This window comes from Pseudophryne corroboree (genome assembly GCF_028390025.1).
Source record: "Pseudophryne corroboree isolate aPseCor3 chromosome 3 unlocalized genomic scaffold, aPseCor3.hap2 SUPER_3_unloc_1, whole genome shotgun sequence".
NCBI lineage: Eukaryota > Metazoa > Chordata > Amphibia > Anura > Myobatrachidae > Pseudophryne > Pseudophryne corroboree.
Genome location: NW_026967493.1, coordinates 5,556,850 through 5,583,394, shown reverse-complemented (window position 1 = coordinate 5,583,394; position 26,545 = coordinate 5,556,850). Strand labels below are relative to the sequence as shown.

Here is a 26,545-nt window from a genome sequence, read left to right as displayed (position 1 = left end):
TCCGCCTCCATATCATTTTCCTCTTCAAACATGTCGACGCAGCCGTACCGACACACAGCACACACACCGGGAATGCTCTGATAGAGGACAGGACCCCACCTAGCCCTTTGGAGAGACAGAGGGAGAGTATGCCAGCACACACCAGAGCGCTATATATACACAGGAATATCACTATATAGAGTGTTTTCCCCTATAGCTGCTGTTATATTTAATACTGCGCCTAAATAGTGCCCCCCCTCTCTTTTTTACCCTTTTCTGTAGTGCAGGACTGCAGGGGAGAGTCAGGGAGACGTCCTTCCAGCGGAGCTGTGAGGGAAAATGGCGCCAGTGTGCTGAGGGAGATAGCTCCGCCCACTTTTCGGCTGACTTTTCTCCCGCTTTTTTTGAAAATCTGGCAGGGGTTAATGTACACCCATATAGCCCTGAGGACTATATGTGGTGTATTTTTGCCAGCCAAGGTGTTAATATTGCTGCTCAGGGCGCCCCCCCCCAGCGCCCTGCACCCGTCAGTGACCGCAGTGTGAGGTGTGCATGAGGAGCAATGGCGCACAGCTGCAGTGCTGTGCGCTACCTTGATGAAGACTGATGTCTTCTGCCGCCGATTTTCTGGACCACTTCTTGCTTCTGGCTCTGTAAGGGGGCCGGCGGCGCGGCTCTGGGACCGGACTCCGAGGCTGGGCCTGTGTTCGATCCCTCTGGAGCTAATGGTGTCCAGTAGCCTAAGAAGCCCAAGCTGGCTGCAAGCAGGCAGGTTCGCTTCTTCTCCCCTTAGTCCCTCGTAGCAGTGAGCCTGTTGCCAGCAGGTCTCACTGAAAATAAAAAACCTAAATCTAACTTTCTTTCTAAGAAGCTCAGGAGAGCCCCCTAGTTTGCATCCAGCTCAGCCGGGCACAAAGATCTAACTGAGGTCTGGAGGAGGGTCATAGGGGGAGGAGCCAGTGCACACCAGGTAGTCCTAAAGCTTTCTATTTGTGCCCAGTCTCCTGCGGAGCCGCTATTCCCCATGGTCCTTACGGAGTTCCCAGCATCCACTAGGACGTCAGAGAAATTCTCATTGCTTCCGTGTCCAGTATCATTCCCAGAAACGGACGTTTTCTCGTTGGTTCCAGGTGAGACTTTGATAGGTTCAGAATCCACCCGTGATCCTGGAGCAGTCGAGTCGAGATTACATTGCTGTCCAGCAGTCTCTCCCTGGATGGTGATTTTATCAGTAGGTCGTCCAGGTATGGAATTATTTTCACTCCCTGCCTGTGGAGGACGAACATAATTTCTGCCATGACCTTCGTGAAGACCCGTGGTGCCGTTGACAGGCCAAAAGGCAGGGCCTGGAACTGGTAGTGACAGTCCTGTAATGCAAACCTTAGATAAGCCTGATGAGGCGGCCAGATTGGGATGTGAAGGTACGCATCCTTGACATCCAGAGACACCAAGAATTCCCCTTCCTTTAGACCTGATATCACCACTCTCAGAGACTCCATCTTGAATTTGAAGACCCGCAAATATGGGTTCAGTGATTTGAGGTTTAAAATGGGTCTTACCGAACCATCCGGCTTCGGAACCACAAACAGATTGGAATAGTAACCTTTGTTCTGTAAATGAGGTGGAACTGGAACAATGACCTGAGTCTGTACCAGTTTTATTATTGCTGCCTGTAAAGTCATACTTGCTTCTGCAGAAGCTGGTAAGCCTGATTTGAATAATCTGTGAGGTGGGAGTTCCTGAAACTCCAGTCTGTAACCCTAGGTGACAAGATTTGTGACCCAGAGATCTAGGTCTGATGTTGCCCATATGTGACTGAAATATCTTAAGCGGGCCCCCACCTGCATGTCTTCCAGGCAGTGCGATCCGCCATCATGCTGAAAGCTTTGAGGAAGCAGAGCCGGAGGTCTGTTCCTGCGGACCTGCAGTTGCAGGTTTTCTGGGTTTACTTCCATCACCTTTGAAGGTAGCAGAATTACCTTTGAATTTACCCTTGAATTTTGCTGTCCGAAAGGACTGCAGAGTTGGGGCTGTGTAGGTTTTCCTAGCTGGGGATGCTGCAGAAGGAAGGAATGTAGAGTTACCTGCCGTAGCCTTGGATATCCAAGTATCCAGTTTCTCTCAAAACAGGGCATCACCTGTGAAAGATAGGCTTTCCACACCCTTCATGGAATCCGCATCCTTATTCCACTGACGTAGCCATAAGCCCCTACGCGCTGAGACGACCATGACCGTAGAGCGTGCGTGAAGTAAGCCTATCTCTTTTAGGGCCTCGACCTTAAAATTAGCCGAGTCCTGTATATGTTGTAGGAGTAAAACTATCTCCCCCCTATGTAAGGAATCTAAGTCCTCTATTAGAGTACCTGACCATTTGGAAATAGCCCTAGCGCAAGCTATAGTGGGTCTCTGGGCCACCCCCACAGCCGTTTACAGAGTTTTGAGAGTAGTCTCAATCTTGCGGTCAGCCGTGTTCTTTAAGGAGGCTGCATCCGGAAGCGGTAAGATTATTTTACGGGATAACCTAGAAATTGAGGCATCAACAATTGGCAAGGCTTCCCACTTTTTCCTGTCATCCTGTGGAAAAGGGAAAGATGTTATTAACCTTTTAGGGATTTGAAACTTCTTGTCAGGAGTGAGCAAAGTTTCTTCAAATAGAAAATGTAACTCTTTAGATGCAGGGAAGGTAGCAGAGGACTTCTTTTTTACATTGAAATGAGATTCCTCTGTGTCCTCCATCACTGTATCAGGAATGTGCAGGACCTCAATAATAGCCTGTATTAGGGCCTGTATTCCCTGTGATAGAGCTGCACCCCCCACCTAAATCCACATCACAGTCTTCTGCATCATTGTCATCATTTGTGTCATTATGCATGATTTGTGCCAGCGTATGTTTTTGGGACAAATGGCAGGGGTCTGAGATGGTGGGATGGGCACTGAATCTCTACTCATCAGGTCATCCATAGACTGTCTTAAGTATTGCGTCTCTTTCTCAGTTTGGGACAATTTATGAGAAATGTTTGATATCATTCCCTTTAGTGAGTCTAGCCACACCGGTTCTGACCCACTAGTCTGAGAAGGTGTACTATTCTGGGTACACTGTAGTGATCTCCCTGAGGACAATAAGCACTCTGCAGTGCAGGGGACACACGCTTTTGACATGGTAACAAGTAACAATACAAGCAACACAAGTAACAATACAAGAGGTTAAAAGATAGTTAAAACAAACACAGAGCCCTCTAAGGAAACACAGAGTATGATGGAGCCAGCCACACCGTGCCCCTATGGCCACTATAAGATTTTAGCCAGGTCGCAAACTAAGTCCCTTAATAAGGGTTTAGTATACAGTATTGCTCCCCCCACCTTTACTATAACCCCCTGGAGCCCCTGAGGTAAACTGGAGTCTTGAAGATGGAGCTGCGCTCTCGCTGTGAGACTGTTCAGTGAGATCTGCAGATGGAAAATCGCGCTGGTGAGCTGCTGGATCCACTCATAGTGAAGCCCCGCCCCCTTAATGGTGCGCGGTCGTCCCAATTTTTATATTGGCCTGAGGTAATTTTAGCTGCTTACCAGTGGGTTAAAACCCCTGTAAGCGGTAGCGCCAGTGTGGGTAGTAAATTTTACTTCAGCTCGCCCCTCACGTGGAGACACACCAAAGCATGTCACTGAAGTCTGGAGCTGCAGCCTCAGCGCTGCGCTCCTACCCCCGTGCCGCCTTTACCGCCGGTGACCCGCTAACTGGGATGCCGGCGTCCTACTCACCACTCTTCTATCTTCGGCTCTGTTAGGGGTGGTGGCATGCTGCAGGAGGGTACGCTCGCTGTGTTGGGGCTTGTGAATGACTCCCTCAGGAGCTCAGTGTCCTGTCAGCAAAGAAACGGGACCATTAACTTTTTAGTTAGTCCTGCCTGTAAAATAACAATCAGAAAATAAATGCAGAAAACTATTCAGGTGCTTCCCTAAGCGTGACCGGCTCCTCCGGGCACATTTTCTAAACTGAGTCTGGTAGGAGGGCACAGAGGGAGGAGCCAGCCCACACAATTTCTTAAAGTGCCCATAGGCTCCTAGTGGACCAGTCTATACCCCATGGTACTAATGTGGACCCCAGTATCCTCTAGGACGTAAGAGAAAATATGATTCAGGTGGAATCACAAAGCTTCACCTCTGTACGTGTGTCAGAATAACATCTGGCTTAATTGGATCTGTTTCTGTCATTTCCTAGAATGAGAACATCAAAATGGTTTCTCGTCTGTGTGAAATCTCTTGTTTGTAACAAGACCTGATTTATGTTTGACAACTTTCCCACTCTGAACATAAAGACTTCACACCTGTGTGAGTTTTCTGATGTGAAACAAGATTCGATTTCTTTGCAAAACATTTCCGACACTCAGAACAAGAAAATGGCTTCAGACCTAAGTGAGTTCTCTGATGTACGAAAAGATATTGTTTCTGTGTAAAACATTTCCCACACTCAGAACAAGCAAATGGTTTCTCCTCTGTGTGAATTCTCTGATGTGTAACAAGATTGGATTTGTGTGTAAAACATTTCCCGCACACTGAACAGGAAAATGGCTTCTCACCGGTGTGAACTTTCTTGTGTTCAACAAGGTTTGATTGCTTTGTAAAACATTTCCCACACTCAGAGCACTGAAATGGTTTGTCACCTGTATGAAGTCTCCTATGTGCAACAAGAGCCCATTTGCGTGTAAAACATTTCCCACACTCAGAACAGGAAAATGGTTTCTCACCTGTGTGATATGTAAGCAAATGTGATTTATTTGTAAAATATTTCCCACACTCAGAGCAGAAAAATGGCTTCTCCCCTGTGTGAATTTTCACATGTCTAGCTAGATGTGATTTGAGTCTGAAACATTTCTCACACTCAGAACAGGAAAATGGCTTTTCACCAGTGCTATGGCACTGATGAGTAACCAGGCTTGATTTGCTGTTAAAACTTTTCCCACACTCAGAACAGGAAAATGGATTTTCACCTGTGCTATAGCACTGATGACTAAACAGACTTGTTTTGCAGTTAAAACTTTTCCCACACTCAGAACATGAAAATTGTTTCTCTCCTGTGTGAACTCTCTGATGTCTGGTAAGCCTAGATTTCTCTATAAAACTTTTCCCACACTCAGAACACGGAAAAGGTTTCTCACCGGTGTGATGTCTTTTGTGTGTAACAAGAGTTGCTTTATGACTGAAACATTTCCCACATTCAGAACAGGAAAACTGTTTCTCTCCTGCGTGATGTCTCTTATGTGTAACAAGAGATGATTTATGACTGAAACATTTCCCACACTCAGAACAGGTAAATGGTTTCTGACCTGTGTGATATTTAAGCATGTGTGTTTTATTTGCAAAACGTTTCCCACACTCAGAACAATCAAATGGTTTCTGATATGTGTGAGTTTTTTTGTGTGTAACAAGATTGGATTTCTGTGTAAAACATTTCCCACACACTGAACAGGAAAATGGCTTCTCCCCTGTGTGAATTTTCTCATGTCTAACCAGATCTCCTTTGTGCATGAAACATTTCCCACACTCAGAACATGGAAAGGGTTTCTGACCTATCTTAGGTGGTTGATGGGTAATACCATTTGTGTTCTGTGTAAAACATCTGGAGTCTATAGGACAGAGAGATAGTTTATCTGCTTTAAGTTCTGTAATAGATGTACCAACATCACAGTTATATGAATTCCTCTCAGAATCAGAGGGAAGAGATGAGATCGATGCATCTTGAAATACTGGCTGTGTAATTGGCGTAACAGGGATTGCCCCTGGAGAATCTCCTTTACCGTGGTTATCTTTTATTTCGCCATCTGGAAATAAAACAAGATGTCCTTTTGAGATATTCCTACTTCTGCATCCATCTGCTGGGAATAAAATAAATATATGGATATGTAGTGGTTTCCAGTAAGAAGTAAAATTTTCTAATCGCTATATTTATAACAGTATTTAAGTCATTACTCTAATAAGTAGAACATTTGAGCTGGACTTTAATTTGTAAAAGGATGGAAATACAACCTGCTGTTTGGTGTGATATGTAGATATAACTTCTGGTAAGAAAGTGGATTCTTAGCACTTTAAGGGCGTGATTCTGATCCTATATTGACAGTGGTACAGTCACTAATAGAGTAAAAGTGCACATAACCATAGGATAGGGGTAAGATCTGATTGGAAAAATCACAGTAAATAGAGCAAGTTTGTCCCTGTTCCTCTCTGGTGTTACAATTCCCATATAACAATCTCCTAGCCATTACAGAAACCTGGGTTTCCCCCTCCGACACCACTTCTTCCACTGCTCACTCCGCTGGGGGCCTTACATTCACACACCCAACCCCGTGGGTTGATGTGGTAGTGTTGTTGGAGTCCTTCTATCTTTCAGTTACTCATACGAACTCATATCCCAAGAACCTTCCCCTTTCTCTACATTTCTTTCCTGTCTACATGCCACGACACCACCCCCTGGACATTCCAGATGGGATACATCTTTTCACTTTTGCCAATGTTCTCTCTGGAGTATCAGCAAATTCATCGGGAAGTTCAGCCAGTCATTCTCATAGCACCATACTCACCGCGTCATCAATGGTTTACCATTCTTCAGGACATGGTGGCTGAGGACCCAATTCATCTTCCATTATCTCCCAGATCATCTTCATCAAGGGCCGTGTCTTCACCCTGATTTTAATCGGTTGGCTTTGACGAATTAGCTCTTGAATCCAAAATTCAGAGAGCAAAAGGGTTTTCCCATAAGGTAGTGGAAACCATGAATCAGGCCAGAAAGCCAGTTACTTCAAGGATTTATCATTGTGTGTGGATAAAATATATTTACTGGTTTGTTATAAATGGAAACCAGGGGTTTTCTGTCTTTACTCCAGGAAGGTTTGTCTTAGCTTGTCGTCTCATAAGAGACAGATATCGGCCTTAACCTTTTTTAAAGGAGGCTGGCTTACATTCCAGGGGTTCATACTTTTCTCCAGGGTGTTTTATGTATTCAAGCTCATGTATCTCCATTTCCCCCGTGGGACTGAAATTTAGTCTTGGAGTCTTTACAGAAGACTCCTTTTGAGCCTCTTGAGTTAGTGGAATTATGTTACTTTACGTTGAAGGTTGATTTTCTTTTGGCTATCTTCTCAGAAGAGTTTTAGAGCTGGCGGCTCTTGTAAACCTCCACTGATTATTTTTCATTCGGATAGGGTAGGCGAAAGATAACTTTTGAGGTCTTAAATGAAGCAGGGGTATTATGATAAATTAGAATTTTTGTTTTTTTTGTTTGACAAGTAACAAGAAACTCAACAAGATGTTTAGTGATTTTTGAGGACCATAAAAACTGCTACTGGTAGTGACAAATATAAAATGTCTAAGCACTTGCATACACAGTGATTACATTATTAAGACAAGGAGAGCTGATGAAATTGCAAGAGAGTCCTTCAGAGTGGCCGAAAGAGATTCTTGGATACATACTGTACCACCCAATGCAAGAAATTCAATAATCCAGAGAAGATTCCAGAAAAGGCAGAGACTGACTATTACCATGTCACTAGTGACTATTTCCATAAGACTTAAGAAAACAATTGCCATTGAACATACTTGAGCCAATTTTCAGAAGAAGATCTACTTCCACATCATAAACAAGAGTTTGTCGGATTCATTTTCTCTTTTTCATCCTTATTTTTCTTCGAGGACAATCTATTTTTGCAGGGGTAACCAGGTGACAGAAAATGGTCCTGGAAGTGGCATTGAGGGTGTGGAATCAGAGGAGAAATTGATAGAATATTCAGTCCAACCTATCACGTTGTTCAATTCTGGTATAAGAAAAAGGTCTGCTAGCTTTGGAGCTTGAAGACACTGGGGGGGGGGGGGGCTATTGTCTGAAGAATATTATATCTGTAACACCTGTGACCCCCATATTGATGCGTGGTGGTTCAAGCAATACTCATGTTTCTCCTCCACTCACCATTTCTTCTCTCGTATTGGCTTTGGTACCTCATAATTTACTGTATGTAATTTCTGATGCTGAATACAAGCCTTGAGGTATTTCAGATCGCTCCCCAATAACTCTGAGCCTAGACCTGTGTGGCCCTAAAGGCCTGTGACTCTGGAAATTGTACCCCTCATGGCTGTCTCAAATGGGGACAGGTTCAGAGCTTGAAGCTTTGTGGGAAGAATTTTTTGCTGGCTGAGCTGTCATGTCTGCTGTTTGAGATGCCTTTTAGGCTTTTACTCCGTGGTTCCCTGATTCGCCGCGTGGCAGAGTTGAAACTATTTTATAGGCGAAAGGCAACCAACTCTTGAATCTAAATGTATAAACCTATAAACACAATACCTCCAAAGCAAGTTGGATACAGACCATATTCAATGGTTAGATGCCCAAGAGGCTTGGTGTTCCCATATTTCTGATATGGCGAGCCGCAGAATGTTTTTTCATTCGCACAGGCTGTATATGCATGTTGATAGGCCGGGTAGTTTCTTGGCACACTGACCAACCTAGTTCCCGTTTCCAAATTGATGTCGATTGATGGTTCTCTAGTCACGTCTACATCGGCCATAATAGAGACTTTACCCTCTTTTTATAAGTCCTTATATGCCACTCAGCTCGTGCTGATTGAATTGTTTGCGACTGGATTGTGTGCGACCTAGTCGCATGCAAATGCAACATATTTGCATTTTCATAAAGGCTGCAAGTTATATTAAGATTGATAATAGTTATGGTTATGACTTGTAAATACAGTATATATAACATTGGTACATTTAAAAGGGATTTGCAACAGAGTAAATAAGACGTTCTTTATTACTTTAGTAAATACAATGTGTACAATCTCGTTACAAATTATTTGTGTATTCAGTACGCAAACTGTGTACTATTTGGAATAATAGTAATCTTCCACTTACCCTGTGGAAACGATCGTACCATGTGGCTATTAAATTTGATTGATCTAAAGGTCTCACATTCAATATACTAGTCTACAGGAGGGAGCCTCAGGGCATACATGTGGTAGGACAAAGACTCACTTCAGGGGACAAAGGCCAGAAGAAGTGGCTTATGGGAAGTCAAGTACTTGGGATGTCCTGAGCCTTCAACCTATGAAAGCAGCAGTCCAGAAGACAAAGAGCACTTGGTAAAACAGCCATGAGGGATCTTGATAAGAAATTCAAGTGCAAAGATGTGTCTAAGCATACAAAGACACGACTCGTTCAAGCTAAGGTTTTTCCAGCAACATCGTATGGATGTGAAAGCGGGACAGTCAAGAAGAAAGATATGAAGATTATTGACTCTTTTGCATTATGGTGCTGGAGGTGAATATTACAAATACCAGGCATGGACTGACCAAAGAACAAATAAACCAATATTAGATGAGATAAAACCTAAGCTCTCCCTAGAAGCACAAATGACAAGACCGCTCCTGTCTTACTTTGTACACATCATAAGAAGAACAGGATTCCAAGAGAAAGACATTATGCTTGGAAGAGTTGAAGGCCAACCAAAAAAGGGGAAGACCGGCAGCGAGATGGCGCGATACAATCACAACTATGGATACCTAACTATCAATTTTGAGTCTCTTGACAGAAGATCCAAATGTGTTTAGGACAGCTATCCATAGGGTCGCCATAACTGTCAGCGACTTGACAGCACTTAACAACAACGTGTTGCTTGCTTACAGTTGTGATGCCACAGCCCTTTTTCATCATGGAATGTATAAAACTGTACACCTCTGGCTCTGAAGGTCGGAGTGTTCTGCTTGAGGCAGTGCTGTACGCGAGCATGGGTACGTAATTGGTGGTACTTCTACTTAATGATTATGGAATAAATAGCTTTCTGTGCTTTGGAACCACACAATCGGGTTGGACATCATCATTTGCGAGTTAGTACATGACTTGAACACAGACAGAGAATTCACCAATGTCCTTTTCACCAGGATCCTATTTCTAGGTAGCAAAAAGTTCCTTCACCTTACTAGTTTCCTCATGGTTACATGCACTTTATTATCAGATAGATTACCTGTAACCTCACAGCTTAATGTCATATCACACATCCATAATGCATGTTATTTCACACAGTGCTCGTATAGAGTGCTGCTTGTATAAAATGAAGAGAATGTTATGAGAAGAGCAGGAGTCCAATAGTGGCTAATGGCTCCTGATGTACAAGATACACCAGAGAGTGTGGGGAGGAGACTGGTCAGATCTCTGGGCTGGTATCACAGTGACATGATGTTAGAGGGAGAGCAGGAATATAATAGGGGCTGATGGCTCCTGGTGTATAAGATACACCAAAGAGTGTGGGGAGGAGACTGGTCAGATCTCTGGGCTGGTAACACAGTGACATGATGTGAGAGGGAGAGCAGGAGTATAATAGGGGCTAATGGCTCCTGATGTATGAGATACACCAGAGAGTGTGGGGAGGAGACTGGTCAGATCTCTGGGCTGGTATCACACAGTGACATGATGTGAGGGGGAGAGCAGGAGTCTAATAGTGGCTAATGGCTCCTGATGTACAAGATACACCAGAGAGTGTGGGGAGGAGACTGGTCAGATCTCTGGGCTGGTATCACAGTGACATGATGTTAGAGGGAGAGCAGGAGTATAATAGGGGCTGATGGCTCCTGATGTATGAGATACACCAGAGAGTGTGAGGAGGAGACTGGTCAGATCTCTGGGCTGGTAACACACAGTGACATGATGTGAGGGGGAGAGCAGGAGTATAATAGGGGCTGATGGCTCCTGATGTATGAGATACATCAGAGAGTGTGGGGAGGAGACTGGTCAGATCTCTGGGCTGGTATCACACAGTGACATGATGTGAGGGGGAGAGCAGGAGTATAATAGGGGCTGATACTTTGTCCTCATTAATCTGCACTGACAGAGGAGGGTGTGGGATAAGAGATTACTGTAGTGACAGAACAAGGAGAATATGTGACTCTACTTAATGACTATTATTCACCTGTGCTGATATCTGTAGGGATTTCCTCCTCCTTACACAGCTGGTCACTCCTCACATACGTCTCCTCTTCCTTTTCTTTTACATCTTCTACTTTAGGATCAGTCAAGTATTCCCCCTAAATAACCCATAATCAATAAAATAACTTTTAAATAATGTCTGATTTCATTAATTCAGATTAAATAGAAGAATATCAGTGTACACACGTCTTTGCTACAGATTATATACAGGCTGAGTCTCCTATATCTGAAATTCCAATATCCAACATTTTTGGAGCGCAACCGACACAGTGACACCTTTGCTTTCTGATGGTTCCGTGTACAGACTTTTATTTCCTTCAGGCTATATGTATAAGGTATATATGAAACATAAATTAATTTAAATGTTTAGATTTGGGTCCGATCCCTAAGATATCTCATGTCCAAATATTCAAAAATACAAAATAAATCAGAAACACAAAATATTTGTGGTCTCAAGTACATTGACTATAAACTTAACCTGTAGTTAAAAGTTATCTGGGAGAGCAGACTGGTTCCTATCTGTCCCCATTACAGTTCCTCCTTCTGACTAAAAGGGCTAAGACACATGTTCCTATTATGAATCAGTCGCTTGAGATTTGACAAAACCGCTTGATAGCTAGCCAAGGATATAATCCTGGCACACTTTTGTGGGATAATGCTGGACTCCATGAATTGGGCAGTTGTGCCCGGATCTCATCCACCACCTACAACCCTGATGTTCTCCCTGTAGAGCCCTAAAGTTACCACTGTGGCTCACATGTATCATGATGCATTACTTAAAACATATGACCAGATCAAACTGGAGTTTAGTCCTCAACCTTCTTTCACTACCTTCAGTTGCGCCATGCTCTAAAAGCCCCAATTCGGGGACTCCCCTCCCTACATATCTGGCTCTCCAGTTAGAAAGCTGTTACTCTCTTGACAGTCTCCCAAGTGGGAAGCGGACTTAGGGGCTCTCTCTGAGGACCAGTGGGCGTTGACGCTTGGAGGCACCAAGGACACCGCTGGGGACTCCAAAAGGACCATGAGGTATAGACGGGATCCGCAGGAGCTTGGGCACACTAAAAAGACTTTGACTGGGTGTGAACTGGCTCCTCGCTCTATGCCCCTCCTCCAGACCTCAGTTATAGGAACTGTGCCCAGGAGAGACGGACATTTCGAGGAAAGGATTTTTGTTCAACTAAGGGCGAGAAACATACCAGCCCACACCACAAACATACCGTACAACTGGAGTAGCATGAAACCAGATAACAGTATGAACTAACAACAGCAACACGCTGAACATAACTGATACACAAACCACGTGAAACCGAAAATAACCAGTATCAACCTAACTGCAAGGAACAGTCTGCACTGGGATGGGCGCCCAGCATCCTCTACGGACTAGGAGAAAAGGATTTACCGGTAGGTATTAAAATCCTATTTTCTCTTACGTTCTAGAGGATGCTGGGGGCTCCAAAAGGACCATGGGGTCTATACCAAAGCTCCAGACCGGGCGGGAAAGTACGGACGACTCTGCAGCACCGATTGAGCAAACATGAGGTCCTCATCAGCCAGGGTATCAAACTTGTAGAACTTAGTAAAAGTGTTTGAACCCGACCACGTAGCTCGCTTGAAGTGCCGAGACCCCTCGGGCAGCCGCCCAAGAGGAGCCCACTTTCCTGGTAGAATGGGCCTTTACTGACTTCGGCAACAGTAGCCCAGCCGAAGAATGAGCTTGCTGAATCATAGTACAAATCCAGCGTGCAATAGTTTGCTTAGAAGCAGGATTTCCAATCTTGTTGGAAGCATACAGGACAAACAGAGCCTCTGTCTTCCTAGTAAGAGCCGTCCTGGCGACGTAAATTTTCAAAGCTCTTACAACATCAAGAGATTTTGGGACCGCCACAGCATCCGTAGCCACAGGCACAACAATAGGTTGGTTAATGTGAAACGAAGAAACCACCTTCGGCAGAAATTGTTGACGAGTCCTCAATTCCGCTCTATCCGAATGGAAAATCAAATATGGGCTCTTCTGAGACAAGGCCGCCAATTCAGACACTTGCCTGGCAGACGCCAGAGCCAAAAGCATGACCACTTTCCAAGTGAGGAACTTTAACTCAACCTTACGCAAAAGGCTCAAACCAGGGAGACATAAGAAACTGCAACACCACTTCCAGATCCCAAGGCGCCACGGTTGGCACAAATGGAGGATGAATATGCAGCACTCCCTTCACGAAAGTCTGAACCTCAGGAAGGATGACCAATTCCTTTTGAAAGACAATAGATAAGGCCAAAATCTGCACTTTGATGGAACTCAATTTCAGGCCTGCATCCACGCCCGCCTGCAAAAAATGGAGGAAACGACCCAAGTGAAACTCCTCCGGAGGAGCTGCTTTGGATTCACACCACGACACATATTTTCTCCAAATACGGTGATAATGTTTCGCCGTGACCTCCTTCCTAGCCTTAAGGAGAGTGGGGATGACTTCCCCGGGAATACCCTTCCGAGCTAAAATCTGGCGTTCAACTTCAACGCCGTCAAACGCAGCTGCGGTAAGTCCGGAAACAGGCAGGGCCCCTGCAGTAACAGGTCCTCTCTTAGAGGAAGCGGCCAGGGATCTTCCACAAGTAATTCCTGAAGATCCGGATACCAGGCCCTTCGTGGCCAATCTGGAGCGACTAGTATTGCCTGAACCCTTGTTCGCCTTACGATCCTCAGCACCTTCGGAATGAGAGGAAGTGGAGGGAAAACATACACCGACTGAAACACCCACGGAGTTACCAGGGCGTCCACCGCACAGGCTTGGGGGTCCCTTGACCTGGAACAATACTTCTGAAGTTTCTTGTTGAGGCGAGACGCCATCATGTCTATCAGAGGAGTTCACCAACGCCTTGTCACTTCTACAAATACTTCTTGATGAAGAGCCCACTCTCCTGGATGGAGATCGTGTCTGCTGAGAAAATCTGCTTCCTAGTTGTCCACTCCCGGGAGGAAGACTGCTGACAGAGCGCTCACGTGCTGTTCCACCCAGCGGAGAATCCTTGTGGCTTCCGCCATTGTCGCCCTGCTCATTGTTCCGCCTTGGCGGTTTACGTACGCCACCGCTGTGATGTTGTCCGACTGGAACAGGACAGGGAGACCCTGAAGAAGGTTCTTTGCTTGCGGGAGGCCGTTGTAAATGGCTCTTAACTCGAGAACATTTATGTGGAGAGAAGATTCCTGGCTTGACCATTTTCCCTGGAAACTTCTTCCCTGCGCTACTGCGCCTCATCCTCAGAGACTTGCATCTGTGGTCAGCAGGACCCAGTCCTGGATTCCGAAACGGCATCCCTCTAGGAGGTGAGAGCTTTGCAGCTACCACAGGAGAGAGATCCTGGCCCTGGAAGATAGACTTATTTTCCGGTGCATGTGTAGGTGAGACCCGGACCATTTGTCCAGCAGGTCCCACTGAAACAACCTGCCAAACGGAATGGCTTCGTAAGCCGCCACCATCTTCCCTACCACATGAGTGCATTGATGAATCGACACTCTTGTTGGTCTCAAAAGCTCTAGCTTTGTCCTCCGGAAGAAACACTCACTGAAGCGTCGTGTCTAGGATCATGCCCAGAAAGGGCAGCCGAGTCGTCGGAAGTAACTGAGACTTTGGCAAATTTAAAATCCAACCGTGATGTTGCAGAACAGTCAGGTATAGTTCCACATTCTTTAACAATAGTTCCTTTGACCTCGTCTTTATCAGGAGATCGTACAAGTACGGGATAATTGTGACCCCTCGCTTGCGAAGGAGTACCATAATTTCTGTCATAACCTTGGTGAAAACCCTCGGGGCCGTGGAAAGCCCAAAGGGCAACATCTGAAATTGGTAATGACAATCCTGCACCGCAAATCTCAGGAAGGCCTGATGCGGAGGATAAATCGGGACGTGTAAGTAGGCATCCTTTATGTCGATTGACGCCATAAAATCCCCCCCTTCTAGGCTGGAGATCACAGCTCGAAGAGATTCCATCTTGAACTTGAAAGTTTTCAAGTATGGATTGAGGGATTCTAGGTTCACAATCGGTCTGACCGAACCGTCTGGCTTCGGTACGACAAAGAGGCTTGAATAGAACCCTTCCCCCCGTTGGGACGGGGGAATGGGAACAATGACCCTCTGTTGACACAACCTGTGTATCGCAGCATTTACTACTTCTCTTTCTGGAAGAGAAACTGGCAAGTCCGATATGAAAAAGCGGCGAGGGGGCATCTCCTGAAACTCCAGCTTGAACCCTTGGGACACTATGTCTAAGACCCAAGGATCCAGGGCTGATTGAAAACAGACCTGACTGAAGACCCGGAGACGGCCCCCCACCGGCACGGACTCCCGCAGGGGAGCCCCAGCGTCATGCGGTGGACTTGGTAGAGGCGGGGGAGGACTTTTGGTCCTGGGTGCCTGATCCTGCAGGCGACTTCTTTCCCCTTCCTCTACCCTTTGAAGCGAGGAAGGACAAGCCTTTACCTCGTTTGTATTTATTAGGTAGAAAGGACTGCATCTGTTGATGGGGTGCCTTTTTCTGTTGTGTGGAAACATAAGGAAGAAAAGATGACTTACCCGCAGTAGCGGTAGACACCAGGTCAGCCAGGCCGTCACCAAACAAGACACTACCTTTGAAGGGGAGAGCTTCCATATTTTTCTTGGAGTCAGCATCAGCATTCCATTGATGGATCCACAGCGCCCTCCTGGCCAAGACCGCCATGGCATTGGCTCTTGATCCCAAGAGGCCAACATCCCTCGTCGCATCCTTTAGGTAATCTGCAGCGTCCTTGATATAACCAAGAGTCAAAAGAATAATGGGAGTCGTCTCCGAATGTCGACAAGGCTCTGTCCCGTTTGTCCAAGAAGGTGGCGCTTCCGTCCCCTGACACGGCTGCTCTCAAGGATCCGGCGGATCGCAAGCTGGAGACGTCTTTGAAGGCCATTTTCGCCAATACTGGTGCATTGCTCAGACCTGCTGTGGCGTCGGTATGGGTGAGTAGTACTATTGCTAAATGGGCTGATAATTTAGCTTCTGATATGGATACCCTTGATAAAGATAATTTTCCCTATCTTCAGAGGGGGAACGGTCACGCCATAAAAATTCTCTTGGGAATCTGCCACCTCTTGTCCGGCGACTCCCAAGCTTTTTCACAAAGAGCATTAATTTCATGAGAGGGGGGAAACTTCACCTCAGGTTTTTTTCCCTTTAAATAGGCAAATCCTTGTTTCCTGAACCGCAGGTTCGTCAGAGATATGTAAAACATCTTTAATAGCCACAATCATGAACTGAATACTCCTAACTACCCTTGGGTGTAAAGTAGCCTCATTAAAGTCGACATCGGAATCAGAGTCCGTGTCGGCATCTGTATCTACCATCTGGGTAAATGAACGTTTTTGTGACCCCGAGGGGGTCTGCATCTGAGCCAAAGCATCCTCCATGGATTTTCTCCATGTTTGTGACTGAGAATCAGATTTATCAAGCCTCTTAGACAACAAAGCTACATTAGCATTAAGTGTACTCAACATAGTAACCCAATCAGCAGTCGGCTGTGCCGACAGAGCCATTTCCAGCTCCTTTTCTGCGCCCCCAGTAACTTCTTCCGGGGAGGAACACTCAGCCTCAGACATGCCGAGACAAAGTACCGACACCCAACACACACACTGGCCAAATAAAGGGGACAGCCTACAGGGAAGCCTGGAGAGAGAAACACAGAGGGAGTATGCCAGCTCACACCCCAGCGCCCATATACTACACAAGAATAATATATGTAAGCAGCGCTGTAATAATAACCATAAAAGCACCAAATTATTTGTGCCCCCCCGTTTTGCTCCCCTTTACTTGTGAGGAGCTCGGAGGACCGGGCCCGCGTTCTCTGCAGCGGCTGTGGAGAGAAGAAAATGGCACTGGTAAGCTGTGCGGCTAAGCCCCGCCCCTTCCCGGCGCGCTTCAGTCCCGCTTAAATTTGAATTATTTATACTGGCGGGGGTCTTATATACGGTGCCCGGGCACCGAATATGGCTTCTACCAGTACCAAAAAACCTCAGTAATGCTGCCCAGGGCGCGCCCCCCCCCCCCAGCGCCCTGCACCCTGTGAGTGCCGTTGGTGATGTGTGTGGGAGCATGGAGCGCAGCGCTACCGCTGCGCTGCACCTCCGTTACTGAAGTCTTCTGCCGTCTGAAGTCTTCGGTTCTTCTAATACTCACCCGGCTTCTGGCTTCTGTGAGGGGGGTGACGGCGCGGCTCCGGGAACAAGCAGCTAGGCGAACCAAGTGATCGAACCCTCTGGAGCTAATGGTGTCCAGTAGCCTAAGAAGCAGAGCCCTTAACTAAGCAGAAGTAGGTCTGACTTCTCTCCCCTCAGTCCCTCGATGCAGGGAGCCTGTAGCCAGCAGGTCTCCCTGAAAATAAAAAAACCTAACAAAAAGTCTTTCTAGAGAAACTCAGTAGAGCTCCCCTAGTGTGTGTCCAGTCACTCCTGGGCACAAAGTCTAACTGAGGTCTGGAGGAGGGGCATAGAGGGAGGAGCCAGTTCACACCCAGTCAAAGTCTTTTTAGTGTGCCCAAGCTCCTGCGGATCCCGTCTATACCTCATGGTCCTTTTGGAGTCCCCAGCATCCTCTAGGACGTAAGAGAAATATACCGTACACCAATTCGCTTGTTTAATATAGGGCTTAGGACAGACTCCACCTGTCGTAGGTGTGGGCAGTCCGAGGCCTCGTTTTGGCATCTAGTTTGGGAATGTTGGGCGATGCTGCACTTCTGGACTCAGGTCTGGGAGTGTCTTCGTACTACCAAACCAGTCTTGATGCCTCTTGACTCTACGATGTCTTTTAATTTTTTTCTCTAGAGGAATCACTCAATATACTGTTGTATAAATATGTATTTAAATTAATGAATTTGGGCAAAGTGATTATAACCAGAAACTGGCTTGGAGAGGGAGTGAGGGAACCCCTTAGAAGCCCCCTGGATTTTCATAAATGGTTATCCTTAGTTAGTTAATAATACTGAACAATACCTATACATTAGTAGAATGGCCTTGTTCAAGTACCATAAGCTGTGGTCTAAGGTGGTTTGCATCCAGATATGGCCTTGGTATTGAGGCTACCTCGCAGAATGTTGTTCAGTTTTACATGTAGACCTACCGCTCTTCTTTCAACACAGGCAAGCACATGTTTTACTACATTTAGTTGTGTCCTGCATGCTGGATATGTTTGTTGATTGGATAGTTATCTTGTCATTCATAGTTTACTGCACATTGTGTACTCTGCATTAATTATTCTGGAGTCTTATTTTCCCTTTGTTGGCCCTCTGTTTCTTTTGTGAATTGCTTTCACTGTTTCTTTATAATATCAAAATTAATAAAACATACATTTAAAAAATTACAAAAAGTTCAATGATATTTTGACCTTTGATGAGACCATAATGCGACCTACCTTATCCTCCTGTGGGACACTGTGATTCTCCTCTGTGTGATCCTGGGAATAAAGAGGACGGGGACATATCTCTGGGGTATTCCTGTTACTGGTCCCATCTGTAGGAGACACACAGTGACTGAGTACGTTGTATATATGGGATTATCAGATGATTTAGACATGTGGCCGACGAACATTTGCCCTGTTCCTTCACATGGGAAGTAATGGGGAAAGTTCTCTTCCCAGGGGCGGAGCACCAATATAGGAATGGGGAAATGTCTCCTCCCCGGGGGGCAGAGCATCAATACCATGTGGCCAATACACTGTGAGAGATATCACATAGGAAGGAACGGGGAAATGTCTCTTTCCCAGGGGGTCGGAGCGCCGCTATCAGATGACATACACTGTGAGAAACAACTCCTCCATGATGCTCCTATGATATTGTTTTCTTACATGCGTTCTCAAGGTGGCCGCCTAGTTGACACCCAGAAGTGCCCATTTTACGACGATAGTAACAAAATAAATAATTGTACTTTGCTGATGATACCTTCCACTAAAATATAAGCAGATATTTAACTGTGAATTCACTGATGTTGAAGTTGTGACTTCTGGGGAAAACATTTCCCACACTCACAACAGGGAAACTGCTTCTCACCCATGTGATCTCTCTGATGCTGGATAAGATTTACTGTCAAAGACTTCTCACACTTGGAGCATGAAAGGGCCTTTTGCCCAATTCTAAAAATTTGATTACTAGCAAGACCTGTCTTCTGTGTCAAACTCACATCATCAGTGTGCGCTAACGGCTTTTTACCTCCTTGAAAGGATTTATTATGATATGACGATAAACAGGATGCTGGTGGTCAGAATCCAGACAGCTGCATCCCATCCATCAGAATCCCGACTGCCCCTCTAAAAGTACCTTCACCCTTCCCTACCCTAACCCTCCCCGCTTGGTGCCTAAACCTAACCTCCCCTTCTAAGTGCCTAAACCTGACCCTCCCTCCCCAGTACCTAACCCTAGCCTTCCGTCCCTGCACCTTCACCCCCTGCTAGTGCCTAAACCTAACCCCTCTCCCCCCTCCGCATGCGTAACAACGATCGGGATTCCGGCTCTCGGTATTTTGATGCTGGGCTTATGCCGTCGGACGGGATTCTGGTGTCGGTATTTCGGCCGCCGTGATCCTATCCGGCAGCATTTTAACTGCATCCCGTATGAGGTCTCTGATGCCTGACATGATCTGTTTTCTGCGTAAAACATTTCCCACACTCAGAACAAGAAAAATAAGAGTTATGGTAAAACTTAGCCTGGTTAACTCTTCTTCTTTAAGGTCCATAGGATCTACAGGAATGACCTTGGGGTATGATTGTGGAGACCAGGAACAGGGCACCAAACAGTTAAGTTTTTTGCTCTCAAGATGCACTGGTCTTTCGCCCGCAGCTCAGGGTCCTCAGTTTTTGTTAAATAGCCCAAAGCAGGAGCTGGAGAGAAGGAAGAATGGTACACACAGTAGAACACACTCTCACAACCAGAAGATGGGAACTGGTAACCGAGAAGAGCAACCCATTGAAGCTAGGTGCGTCAGGGTGAGCACCCCGTGGATCCTATGGACCCAGAAGAAAGAGAGTTAACAAGGGTAAGTTTTACCATAACTCATATTTTCTTCTTCAGGGTCCATTGGCATCCACAGGGATAACTTTGGGGATGTCCCAAAGCAGTTGAAATAGGGAGGGAACAGTCCTAGTCTGAAAGGATGCATCCTCAGAGGCGAACTATCAAAGGCATAGATAGAACCTAAGAAATGTGTGGGCAGAAGACCATGTAGCAGCCTTGCATAATTGTTCATCAGATGTGCCATGACATGCTGCCCACGAAGGACCCACAGAGCGAGTAGAGTGAGCAGAGTCTGTAATCAGCACTGGAAGATCAGCTTGAGTGTAAGCCTGTAAGATGGTCATGCGGAGCCAGCGAACCAAAGTCTGTTTATTAGCCAACAGCCCTGTTTGTGGAAGCCATAAAACAAAGAGGCAATCCATTTTCCTAATGAAACTAGTACAGTCCACATAGATCCGCAGAGCACGGACCACATCCAAGGAAGCCTCTTCTGCAGAGAGGACAGGTGCATGGAAGGCCGGAAAAACAATTTCCTCATTGATATGGAACCTGGATACCACCTTGGGAAGGTATCCGATTTGGTCCGGAGGATGGCCCTGTCATGATGGAAAATCAAAAAAGGGGTAGCTGCAGGAGAGTGCCCCAAAGTCGGAGACCCTGCGTGCTTAGGCATTGCCAAGAGAAAAAGAGATCCTCTGCAGTTGATGGTCAACAGAGTCTAACAGTTCGAAGGGGGATTGTTGTAAATCCTGAAGAACCAAGGACAAATCCCAAGGAGCCACTGGAGGGACAAAGGGAGGCTGAATTCGGAGTACCCCCTGAAGCAAGGTACGTACATCCAGAAAAGGAGCAAGTCTTCTCTGGAACCAGAAAGAGGAGAGACCTGAACTTTAAGAGAAGGTGGAGGCCCATGTCAAGGCCAGCCTGTAGAAATGCCAAGATTCTAGAAATCCGAAATACCAGAGGATCATAGTGTCTATGAGCGCACCACTGAAAGTAAGAGTGCCATATGCGGTAATAGATACGAGCTAAGGTCAGTTTCCGTGCACTGAGCATATTTTGAATAACCAAACTGGAAAAGCCTTTATCCCTTAGGATGGATGACTCAAGAGCTACGCCGACAGGCAAGCTAGGTCCGGGTGTAGATAGGGACCTTGTGACATGAGGTCTGGTCGAAGAGGACGTGTAAATGGCACGTCTAACGAAAAACACATGAGATCCATGAACCAATGGCGTCTGGGCCATGCTGGAACCACTAGGATGACAGTGCCGCCTTCCTCCTTAAAATTGCGTAGTACTCTGGGAAGTAAAGATGCTGGAGGAAAGAGATACGCCAGATGGTAGGACCATGGGACTGTTAGGGCGTCCACGAAGGTGGCTTCTGGATCCTTTGTTCTGGACCCATATACGGGTACTTTGTGGTTGTGACTGGAGGCCATGAGGTCCACGTCCAGAAGACCCCATTTGTCCACTAGAAGCTGAAAGACCTCTGGTTGTAGAGACCACTCTCCGGCGTGTATATCCTGGCGCCTGAGGAAGACCACTTCCCAGTTTTTAGACACTCAGGATGAAGACTGCTGAGATAGCTGGTAGATGGCGTTCCGCCCAGGTGAGAATCCGAGCAACTTCTGCCACCGCGGAGGCACTGCGAGTGCTCACCTGACAACCTGACTAACTTGAACAGGAGATCCTTGAAGAAGGTCCTGAGCCAGAGTGAGGGCTCTAAGCCGCCTGAAGTTCCAGAACATTGATTGGAAGGTCCTGTTCTGTCGTGGTCCAACAGCCCTGAAAGGAGTGACTGCCTGTAACAGATCCCCACCCTCGGAGGCTGGCATCTGTGGTGAGTGTGTAAACCAGAATGGATGACCCTTGTCCAGGTTGGAGGTCTGAAGCCACTACGAGAGGGAAATCCGAACCTCCTGAGACAAGACCATTGTCTGGGATTTGATCTGTTTGGGAAGTCCAATTCACACGGCAAGTATCAGGCGTTGTAGATGCCTGGAGTGGAATTGGTCGTATTACACCATGTCGGAGGTGGATACCATGGAACCCAGGGTCTGCATTGTGGAGTGAATAGATACTCTGCGACTGATGAGTAAGTTGTGTTTGCGCAGATGCAGCGTTGCTATCTTGTCCAGAGGAAGGAAGATGCGTTGTAGCACCCTCTGAGATAGGATGAGGAAGGACTTGTCCGAGTTGATCAACCAACTGTGACTCTGAAGGAAGGTCACGGTCACCTGGAGATGCTGGCTGAGGATCTGTGGAGAATGCAAGGATGAGGAGGTCGGAGAATGCAAGGATGAGGAGGTCGTCCAGATAAGGGAGTATTCTGATTCCATGCTGACGGAGGTGGCAGCCATTACCGCCATGAGTTTGGTGAACACCCTCGGAGCCGTGGAAAGGCCGAAGGATAGAGCCTGAAACTGGAAATACGGATGTAGAACAGGTTATCCCTGTGGATACCTATGGACCCTGAAGACGAAAGCTGTTTTAGAGGCCGTAAGAGTAGTGACAATCTTGTCCAGATCAGGTCCAAAAAGAATTTCCCCTGAATAAGGGAGTGCCTCGATGGCTTTCTTGGAATCTGGGTCAGGTTTCCATGAGCAAAGCCAAAGAATTCAGCGGGACACCATTGACAAAGCAAAAGCTTTAAAGGTTAGGAAGACAGTATCCGGATGCCGCTTCTCCAATATAAAATACTGCATCCCTGATGTTGGCGATAAAGAACAGTTGATCCCGTGAAGCAACCGAGGGAAAGCTGTTCTCCAAAGGCATCCGCCCAGCTCTCAATAGCCTTGGCCACCTAGGCAGTTGCTGGATGAGAAATAGCTCCAGTAAAAGAATATTTTGATTTGAGAAACGCATCCACCTGTCTATTGGTAGTCTCCTTTAGAGAGGATGCAGTCGGGATAGGTAAGGTTGAGCTTTTTACCAAACGTGTGATGTGGGAATCCACTGCAGGAATTTTCCCACTTTGTACAATCTGCTGCTGGAAGTGGGTAAAAAGTGGGTAAAAAGAAGTCAGCCGTTTAGGAACATGGAACTTTTTGCTGGAAGTTTTCCATGCGCCAACTACGACCTCACTAAAGTGATCGAAGTGGTGAAATTCAGCAAGCACTGCCTTTTGGCGTTTGCAAAATGGATCCTTAGCTTTAGGTGCTGGCTCCTCATTTTCCAATTGGAGAGTAAATTTAGCAGCTCTTACTAAAGCAGCCAAGTTAAATTTAGACTGGAAGTCATCCTCCCCTGTATTTTCTGCTTCACAGAAGGATTCCTCAGAATCCGACAGTGGTGTAGACTGTGAGAAGGCACAGTATCCTTGGTAGTAGTAGGCAAGGATCCCTGGCCCTGCAGCATATAGTGAAAGGAAGCAGAAACTCTGTACAGAGGCAGAGAACATGTCCATACATGGGGAAGGTACTGGTGTGTTAGGGTCTCCTGCTCTGTGCTGCCACGTCGTCATGGCAACCGGGAGACAAGTCCTAGCGGAGTAACCTGAGCGTAGCTGATACTCCGGTTCGGGTCTTTTGCTGTGCAGTGGTTACAGGCTCTGTGCACGGCAGGGGATCCGGTGCTGGTTTTTGTGCTCACAGTCTGTAAGGTCTGAGTGGGGCGTGGACAGCACCTGCTATATAAACCCTCTTCTCAGGTTAGGCAGATGCTGCTGAATCTTTGTTGGTTAGTCAGTTCCTGAAAGCTAGCTAGTACTGTGTAAACTTTGTATTTGTTTGTTGCTTACTGCAAATAGGCCTTGGGATTTGGTATTACACTCTGCCAATCCAGACCTAGCAGTAAGACTGGAGTCAGTCGTTTAACCTGCTGGGGTTCTTTTGATACTCTGTGAACCTAGCAAGTTTGCGGCTGTATTCTCAGACTTGCCTGCCAAAATCCTTTCTCACTGTGCAAGGTGTTCAGGTGTCAGTTTAGTGGCAGTAAGCTGAACCAGTGCACTGCAAGTGAGGACTAGGATTGTGGAGACTCTCCTTGTGTCTATTATGCCATCTCTGACCAAGGAGTTTACTGCCACACCCGTTGGTAACCCTTTAGGGTTTTGCTGTTGCCCTTAGCAACAGCATTTCGGGTTCTCTACGTATTAAATCACTACATCTCGCTTCTTTCCATCTGAGCATTCCTAATACTAGGGAGACACCCAGTTTCTTAGCCTTTGGGCTTCTCTGTTCACTTTGTGTGTATTTTGTTACCCTATCACCTTCTGTATATGTAATGTCATATTCCCCAGTCTGTCTGTGAGTTCATTTGTTTTGCATCCCTCACCGTTCAGACACCAGTACATTCCTGCTGGCACTGGTGTGCATAACATATTCAGCAGCCCAATACTCCTGTTGAAATTTTGTGGGAATATGGAGCATACCCCTCAAAATACTTTGCAACAGGTGGTCGATCAGGTGCAGGTCCTGACTCGACAATTTAATGATTTGTCCATTAAAATGCACACCTCACAGGCCGCTGGCGGAGCTCCCGCAGCAGCAGTACCTTCAGGGGTTAAGGAGCCGAAAGTAAATCTCCCGGATCGTTTTTCTGGAGATCGCTCGCAGTTCTTTTGTTTCAAGGAGAGCTGCAAGCTATATTTCCAGCTTAGGCCTCAGTCTTCTGGGTCAGAGATTCAGCGGGTGGGCATAGTGATTTCCTTGCTACAAGGAGACCCACAGGTCTGGGCATATGGGTTGCAGCCTGACTGTCCGTCGCTTAAAAGTGTTGATGCTTTTTTTACGGCACTGGGCATGTTGTATGATGACCCTGACAAGACGGCCTCAGCCGAGGCTCAGATTTCGATCCTTAAGCAAGGGCGAAGGCCAGTTGAGGTTTATTGTACGGAGTTTCGGAGGTTGGCCCATGATACCCAGTGGAATGACCCAGCCCTGAGACACCAGTACCGAAGAGGTCTTTCTAACCAGTTAAAAGACCAACTGGTACAATATCCCTTGCCTGATAGCTTGGATCAGCTCATGCAGTTATCCATTCGGGTGGATAGACGGCTGAGAGAGCGCAGGCTTGAAAGGGAGACCGAGGTTTCCTTCTTTCCCAAGGGAACCTCAGACTCTGAGGAATTTTCCAAAGAGCCTAGGCAGATTGGGGTTACCCGCCTCTCCTCGCGTGAGAAGACGCGGAGGAGACAGCAGGGGTTATGTTTGTACTGTGGGAATAAAGGTCATGTGGTAGTATCATGCCCAGAAAAGCCGGAAAACTTCAGGGCCTGAGGGTGATGGGAAATATCCTGTCAGGCCAGAAGTCAGAATTTCCCAAGAAGACTTTTATCATTCCGGTGACCTTGAAGATCCTCGGTCAAACTGTCAAGACTGAGGCCTTTGTGGACAGTGGGGCCGACGGGGTTTTTATGGACCGCCAATTCGCCCTGAAACACTCTGTTCCCTTAGTACCCTTGGCATCGGAAATTGAGATTTGTGGGTTAAACGGGGAACCATTATCCCAGGGTAAAATTACCTCTTGCACTAGCCAGATTTCTTTGTTTATTGGAGCCACACACTCTGAAAAATTGTCCTTTTATGTGACTGTCTGTACTTTTGCCCCATTGGTGTTGGGGTTACCCTGGTTAAGGGCCCACAATCCTCAATTTGACTGGGTCTCTGGGGAGATTCTTAGTTGGGGTACTGATTGTTTCAGGAGTTGCTTGAGCCTTCCAGTCAGGCTTTCGCAGCTAAGTTTGCCAGGATTGCCAGGATGTTATGCAGATTTTGCGGACGTGTTCTCCAAAATAGTTGCAGAGGTACTACCTCCCCATCGCCCCTATGACTGTGCCATTGATTTGTTGCCGAATGCTAAGCTTCCCAAGAGCAGGTTGTACTCCCTGTCACGTCCTGAGACTCAGGCTATGGCAGAGTACATTCAGGAGAACTTGGCTAAGGGATTTATCAGACCTTCACAGTCTCCAGTTGGGTCGGGGTTCTTCTTCGTGGGTAAAAAGGACGGTTCGTTGCGACCCTGCATCGACTTCAGGGAATTGAACCGTATCACGATTAAAAACTCATACCCACTGCCTCTCATTTCGGTCTTGTTTGACCAGCTTCGTACTGCCACCATTTTTTCTAAGATTGACCTACGCGGTGCGTACAATCTAATCCGAATAAGAGAGGGGGATGAATGGAAGACTGCCTTTAATACCCACTCAGGGCATTATGAATATTTGGTGATGCGTTTTGGGCTCTATAATGCCCCGGCAGTCTTCCAGGACTTCATGAACGATGTGCTCAGGGAATATTTGGATAGATTCTTAGTTGTATACTTAGATGACATCCTAATCTTCTCCCATTCCCTGGAGGAACATCGGAAGCATGTACGCTTAGTCCTCCAGAAACTCAGAGACCACCGGCTTGGGGCGAAGCTGGAGAAGTGCGAATTTGAAGTTCAGCAAATCGCATTTCTAGGATATATTATCTCCCCAGAAGGTTTCCAAATGGAGGGTTCCAAGGTACAGGCAGTCCTGGATTGGGTGCAGCCCACTAGTTTGAAGGCGCTTCAGCGTTTTCTGGGCTTTGCGAATTTTTATAGACGATTTATCGCTGGATTTTCGTCTATAGTGGCGCCCTTGGTGGCACTCACTAAGAA

The 26,545-nt window shown here is 46.6% G+C and overlaps 1 protein-coding gene across 6 annotated transcripts in view; it reads right to left on the bottom strand.

Moving 5' to 3' along the window:
* Positions 1 to 1,004: 1,004 nt before the first annotated feature.
* Positions 1,005 to 26,545, bottom strand: part of LOC134983153 (zinc finger protein 84-like) — a 110,049-nt gene continuing 84,508 nt past the window's right edge. For 5 of the 6 annotated variants that reach the window (XM_063948898.1, XM_063948897.1, XM_063948894.1 and 2 more), the window contains 3 exons: positions 18,367 to 18,464; positions 10,922 to 11,036; positions 1,005 to 5,852 (listed from right to left, as the gene is read on the bottom strand). In XM_063948898.1, coding sequence (XP_063804968.1) covers positions 4,261 to 5,852; positions 10,922 to 11,036; positions 18,367 to 18,464 — 1,805 coding nt within the window. In that variant the 3' untranslated portion in view covers positions 1,005 to 4,260. The remainder of the gene's footprint in view (positions 5,853 to 10,921; positions 11,037 to 18,366; positions 18,465 to 26,545) is intronic. The other variant, XM_063948896.1, reaches the window with a different exon arrangement.